The sequence below is a fragment of the Octopus bimaculoides genome, chromosome 3 (assembly GCF_001194135.2).
Source record: "Octopus bimaculoides isolate UCB-OBI-ISO-001 chromosome 3, ASM119413v2, whole genome shotgun sequence".
NCBI lineage: Eukaryota > Metazoa > Mollusca > Cephalopoda > Octopoda > Octopodidae > Octopus > Octopus bimaculoides.
This window is the reverse complement of record NC_068983.1, coordinates 92,296,337-92,303,607: the sequence shown is the minus strand read 5'-3', so window position 1 is coordinate 92,303,607 and position 7,271 is coordinate 92,296,337. Positions and strand designations below refer to the sequence as shown.

At 38.6% G+C, this 7,271-nt stretch overlaps 1 protein-coding gene across 1 annotated transcript in view; it reads right to left on the bottom strand.

Moving 5' to 3' along the window:
* The window catches only part of LOC106871622 (protein scribble homolog), a 698,511-nt gene that overhangs the window by 369,785 nt on the left and 321,455 nt on the right, over positions 1-7,271 (bottom strand). Inside the window, exons 19-20 of the mRNA XM_052966764.1 lie at positions 6,582-6,704; positions 621-698 (exon numbers count right to left, since the gene is read on the bottom strand). Coding sequence (XP_052822724.1) covers positions 621-698; positions 6,582-6,704 — 201 coding nt within the window. The remainder of the gene's footprint in view (positions 1-620; positions 699-6,581; positions 6,705-7,271) is intronic.

Here is a 7,271-nt window from a genome sequence, read left to right as displayed (position 1 = left end):
ATGTATGTGTGTGAGTATATTTCATTCAGTTGTATTTAATTTTCTAGTTTTCTTCAAAAGCAAATTCCAGTATTTCAGTTTATTTTACCTTTATGGTACACCTGTTCTTCTGTGCATTAAATTCACCTGATAATCTAGTGGTGAGCACATTTGTTCTATATCAAAATTTTGTTGCATATCTCAATTAAATATTAGCTGAGGACTCATTTTCTATGGTAATGTTTAAACAAAATTTAAATATTTTTACATTTTGCTCAGTTTACCTGGATTTACCTGTAATTAGAGTCACTTTGCGACAAAAATTATGCAATAGAATTGATTAAGAACCCTTTCTTCAATTATGTTCCAAATATCACATTAATAAGCTGATAAATAAAAAAAGTTACAGTTGTTTAATGAAACTAGTCTAAATTCATGATTATTTTACAATTTAATTGAAACCCATGAAGTGTGTATTTTGGTCAGAAATATAATAACAAAAGGGTTAATTTAGTTGTTTTTATATGGTCACTCTTCAGATATGTAACCTCGTTCTATCATCTAGAGCAAGAATAGCTGTTTAAAGGAAGATTTCATTGAATTTCTTCTATCTAGAGTGAAATGAAAATAGGCTAACATACCTCACCATAAACCTCCATTTCTGGTTCTTTTGTAAAGCTCACTGTAGCAATACCAGTGTTTGTTTCTTCCTCGGCCACCTATGAAAAGGAGTGAGAAAGAAGAAAAGAAATCAGAATTATAAAGAAAATCAACATAATTTTTCTATTTTAGTATAAGTAGATAAGATTTACACATTATGTTTGCTGAATTAGATGCTGGACAGTTAAATAACAACTTCTAAACTTAAATTGGAAATGTACAGATCTAAGGTTTTCATTAGTAGGACTATAAGAAAAGTACTGACCATAATTCATGAAATATAGTGTGGAATATTTGAATCACAAGAATTATAAGGTGATACCTATAATATATAAGATGGAATATGTGTGTGTGTGTATGTGAGCAACCATTAGGTTAATGCTAAGTAAAATCAATGTTTTTCATCTGATTCTGTTCACACTTAGTAAATACATCACTTATGTTCTACAGATGGAGTAATATGATGTGATGGAGCTTCTAGAGAAAGGGTCAGAAAAACCTCCATTTCTGATGCATCGTGACTATTGTGGGGAAGGGAGGTAACTCTTTCCAAAGTAGCATTCAGAAATTGATTGTCTCCGATACATTTGTATCACACCACTATACTTTTTTTTGGTTGACAATCAGTGGGTCGTACCCCACAAGATACTCTGCAAAACATTTCATGCACACATCAATGTAGAATTCTGTCAAATCCATATGTTACGTATGCAAGTACATTACCAAAGGATTGGATAGAGCTGTTTTTCAAACAAAATCTACAGGATCGTACCCAGTGCAAGCTATGGACACATAAGAGGTGCAGCAATATCAAAGGCAGGTTAACTAGGAAGATAGTTTTTGTATGTGGTAGATGTTCAGGAACAATAAACACTGTAAATATGCAGAAAACAACTTCTGTCACATTCTAGGGGGAAAAACTAGACGTAGTTGATAGCTTCCGCTATCTGGGTGACCAAGTTAGTAGTGGAGGAGGGTGCGCTGAAAGTGTAGCTGCTAGAATAAGAATAGCCTGGGCAAAGTTCAGAGAGCTCTTACATCTGCTGGTGACAAAGGGTCTCTCTCTCAGAGTAATAGGCAGACTGTATGACACATGTGTCTGAACATTCATGTTACATGGCAGTGAAACATGGGCCATGACTGCAGAGGACATGCGTAAGCTTGCAAGGAATGAAGCAAGTATGCTCTGATGGATGAGTAATATCAGTGTGCATACTCAACAGAGTGTAAGTATCTTGAGAGAAAAGTTGAACATAAGAAGTATCAGTTGTGGTGTGCAAGAGAGACGATTGCGCTGGTATGAACATGTGGCAAGAATGGATGAGGATAGCTGCGTGAAAAAGTGCCACATACTAGCGGTTGAAGGAACTCATGGAAGAGGTAGGCCTAGGAAGACCTGGGATGAGGTGGTGAAGCATGACCTCCGAACATTAGATCTCACCGAGGCAATGACTTGTGACTGTGACCTTTGGAAATATGCTGTGCATGAGAAGACCCGGCAAGCCAAGTGAGACCAAAATCCAAGGCCTCTGCCAGGGATGTAGCCAGCCCACTTACGCATAACATTCCTTCATTGGACACTAAACTCCGCTTGCGAAGACATGGTGAGGCAAGTGAAATTGAAATCGAACTAAATTTGTGGGAACACTAAACTCGGCTTGCGAAGACCTGTTGGGGCAATCGAAAGCAAAATCGTGATGGCACCTGTACCAGTGGAGCACTAAGAGCACCGTCTGAGCGCGATCATTGCCAGAGCCGCTGTCTGGCTTCTGTGCCGGTGGCACGTAAATAGCACCAGCGTGGTCGCTACCAATGTCGCCTTCCTGGCACTTGTGCCAGCGGCACGTGAAGGGACATTCAAACGAGATCGTTGCCAATGCCAATGGACTGGCTCCTGTGCAGGTGGCACATAAAATACACCATTTCGAGTGTGGCTATCGCCAGTACCGCCTGACTGGCCCTCGTGCCGGTGGCACGTAAAAGCACCCACTACACTCTCAGAGTGGTTGGCGTTAGGAAGGGCATCCACCTGTAGAAACTCTGCCAAATCAGATTGGAGCCTGGTGTTGCCTCCTGGTCCACCAGTCCTCAGTCAAATCGTCCAACCCATGCTAGCATGGAAAGCAGACGTTAAACAATGATGATGATGATGATGAAGTGACTCTTTTAGAAACTGGACACTACATATCCACCAATGATGCCATATGGAGAACCTTAGGATTCCCAATTCACAAATGATACCCTCATCTCAGCGTTCATTTGGACAATAGGCAGCGAATTTACCTCACAGAAGACAGCCTCATTCAAGAAGCAGCTGCCCTGCCACAGGCAGCTCTCACAGCCTTTTTTTCACCTATACAAAGTCAACCCCATCACAGAGTCTATTTTGTACCCTGAAGTGCCACATTATTATACATGGAATCAATCATCTACCCAGTGGCAACAACAAATACAAGAGAAGCATACACAGTTGGATCCAGTCATGTACAAAGGCAACACAACCAGACGTGTCTACACAGTTCACTCCTTTAACTCCAAATGCTTCCATCAGCAGCTCTTACTTCATGTCATTAAGGAACCAACCTTCTATGATGACCTTCACACAGTGGATGGCCACTTACGTGGCACTTTCAAAGATGCCTACTCCAAATGGAGACTTTTGGATACAGATGATCAACATGATAATGCACTCAAACAGGCCTCTCTGTGACATTCTCCGCACAAGCTTTGACACTTTTTTGCAATAATGTTGGTTTTCTGCAACCTGACAGACACACCTTCACTTTGGAATAAATACAAAGACTCAATGTGCCATGACATTTTGCTGCAGACTCACCAAATCACAGGTAGCTTTGACACTCTCACTACCCCTGCCATTTACAACAGGGGGCTTCTTCTCTTGGAAGACTTAGTTATGGCAACTGGAGATCAACAACTGGATGCTTACTCTCTCAACACTCCAGACAGAAATGAAGATGCCTGTCTCAATCACCTCATTCTCAGAGAAACATCCTACAACATCCAAAAACTCAAACAGTACATTGCTGACAACAAGCCCCTTCTGAATGCTGATCAAGTTGATGTATACAATTTTGTCTTTGGAAACATCCACACACACACTGGCAGAATCATCTCCTTAGACACACCCGATGGAACTGGAAAAACATTCCTCCTTAATCTTCTTGCAGAGCTGCAGCATTATGGTGATCTTGCTATTGCTTCCTCAAGAATAGCCTTGACTCTTCTCAATGGCAGACGAAGAGCACACTCTATCTTCAAATTACCTTTCAATGTAGCACAACAAGAAAATCCAGTGTACCACATAATGTATTCCTCAGTCAAAGTGAAAATTTTGAAAAAGTGCAAACTCATTGTTTGAGATGAAGCAACTATGTCCCATAAATGTTCCCTACAAGCACTTGATACCACAATGAGAGACCTTAGATCGAACAACATCCTTTGAGATGTAACTCTACATCTTGCAGGAGATTTTTGACAAACTCTGCCTATTATACCCTAAAGAACACCCAGTGATGAACTTAATGTCTGCCTTAAAATATCCCTTATTTGGTTGCATGTCCAATCGAAACAACTCACCATCAATATGAGATCACTCATACAGATTGGTCAACTTACAACCCAGTTTTCAGAAATGCTCCTTAAAATCAGTAATGGACAAATTAAGTCTGACAACAATGGATACATTGACCACTCGAGACACTGTTGGCCACACTGTCTCCAGCCTTAATGACTTATGTTCTGCTGTTTACCCAAATCTTACAATGGACTACATAAAACCAGATTGGCTTCATGACAGGGTTGTGCTTGCACCTACAAATGCAGCTGTCAACACTCTTAACTACGACTTACTCAGTCAGCTACGTTCTCAAGAACGTTGTTACAAAGTAGTCAACACTGTTACCAACCTCGATCAGGTTACACACTTTACAACAGAATTTCTCAACTCCTAAGATCCTCCAGGACTCCCTCCTCATGAACTTCACTTAAAAGTCAGTTGCCCTGTCAGCCTTCTATACAATCTAAACACACCCACACTATGCAATGGAACTCGCCTGGTGGTCAAAGAAATGATGAACCATTTCACTGAAGCCCAAATTATCATGGGTCACAGCAAAACGATACTGTTTTCATTCCAAAAATTCCACTAAACTCAACAAACTGCTCCTACCCTGTGCAGAGACTTCAGTTCCCTCTCGAACTCAGTTTTGCCATGACAATTAACAAAGCACAAGGTCAGTTGCTGAAAGTTGTCGGATGGGACCTTCAAATGTGCTTTTCACATGGATAGTTCTACATCTGTTGTTCCAGAGTTGGCCATCCAGACAACTTATTCATCTATGCTCCTGAAGGAAAAACGAAAAATGTCCTCTACAAAGTAGCCCTACAATAGTTATTCCTCTACTGCAATTGTCACTTCAATGCCAAACTGTAGCCGTTAGCAATCGGACTTCCTTGCAAGTATTTCATTGATATTTTGCTTCATTTTCCTGATTGCTGTTAACAATACATTACCTTCAATGACCCTTCTTACTTCACAAACGTTGTTCGCTCATGAGCATGCTCTGACATTAATTTTTCTACATGCCATTATTCTATTTGTGTGTTTGTTATAAATGTTTGTTTTTCTTTATCATACATGACTTTCATTGAAAAAAAGCTTCAATGTGGTTGTGTCAGGCATTACAAGAAAAATAAGTACATGATACAAAACACTTCAAGTAAGATATTGGATCCCTAATACCTACTGCAATTGTGATCTCATTTCATGAAGTTTCATTTATTACTAACTGCCAAATTTGTGTTCAAAAAAATTTATTCAATACCCAAGTTACTTAATACCATATCATAAACTGCTAACAAAAATGGTAATTATACATTTTATGCCTATCAACTTAAAACGACTTCTAACTGCAGGCTAATTTAACTTAAACCATCCACAGGAGTGCACCATTATAATAAATTACACCGTCTAAAGGATAGGTGCATTTGCTAGTAGTGAATATAGAACAAGATGAGTAAGTAACAGTGAATTGTATATATTGTGAATATAGATGGTCATCAGCATAATTCATTTTATTAACTCTCTATGCTAGTATGGATGGGTCATCATGGCTTAAACAATTTCTTATTCAATGTTACTGCACTCCTAGATGGATCTGAGGAACACATATTGCTTTTGTGCTCCATTTTTGGCTGGGTTTCCACTAGTGGATGCCCTCCCTAATATCAACCACTTTACAGGGAGTACTGGGTGCATTTTATTGTGGCACCAGCACTAAAGAAGTCATATGTTCAACAAAACTAGACAGATCACATTAACTTAAGCTGTCTCTGCTCAACTGACTACTAATTTACAGAATGCATTTTATTGTGGTACCAGCACATGTGGGGTTGAACTGAAAATGCTATATGTCCATACTAGCATAGTCTTCTCTCTTGTATGCTACATCCGATTCCTCTTATATCCAGTTTTCTCCCTCAGTTCATTTGTACTGCAATGTTCATATACACAAATCCAGCAGACCATGTTTGCTTGATTTTTGTAGCCTTTGCAAGTCCTCTGCATTCAGAGCCCATACAGTACTGTACTTTATATACAAGCATTATACAATCTACTCTGCATTCTAAAATACAAATCCTTTGTTACCAACAAAAGTAATATCCTGCTGAACATTTTCCAACCCATTCTTATTCTGGCTACTACCTGCTGGATCACTGCTAATTTTGGAACCACCACTGCTAATTAGGTCACTTAGTTAACCAAAGCTAACAAATGCAACAGGAAATCTTTTTTATGTTGTGTGATTGATTTGATATATATTGGAGACTGTGATTCAACTTTCTTAATAATTAACATTGCTTGGTTTGTGCACTATTAGAAAAGAAAAAAAGGTGTTGAAACAAAAAAAATAATATCTTGCATTGTTTTCTGGACGGGATACAGGTTTCTCTCTTGCTACTACTAGTGTAATATCATAACCACTGTTTTTAAGTACTTCAACAGCTTCATAATGGTCAGCATCAACTAGGTTAAAGCCATTCACCTGAAAATAGAAATGAAAAATTAAATTTAAAAAAATGAAAATTGAAATATTTTTGATAACCAGAATTGAAATGGTGTGTGTTTGTAATAAATGCTTCAATATTTTCATATTTGAGTGTTCTCTTCTCGTTCACTTAGCAGAAAGTTGCCCCCCTGCTTGGATTTTATAGTCTTGCAAGCTGCATGGCAACCTCACTAGGGCTGATGACACATAAAACACCCAGTACAAACTGTAAAGTGTGTCAGCATAAGGAAAGGCATTCAGTTGTAGAAACCATGCAATAGGAAACACTGGAACAAAATGCAGTCTTTTGGAGCCATCAGATCCTTTCAAACCATCCAATCTTGACAGCATGAAAACATGAACATGAGATGATGATGATTATATACAGCTTAGCTCTCTCCAACTGCTATTTTGGTTTCCTTTGGAGAAATATCAAGTGACTTGCCCAGAATTCTCACCAATAGTATTTCAGTTGTTATTTTGGTTTTCTTTGAAGAATTTTTTTTATAGTTTAGTGTTTAGCTGTAGGAGAAAACATAGAAAAAACTATATATATATATATAT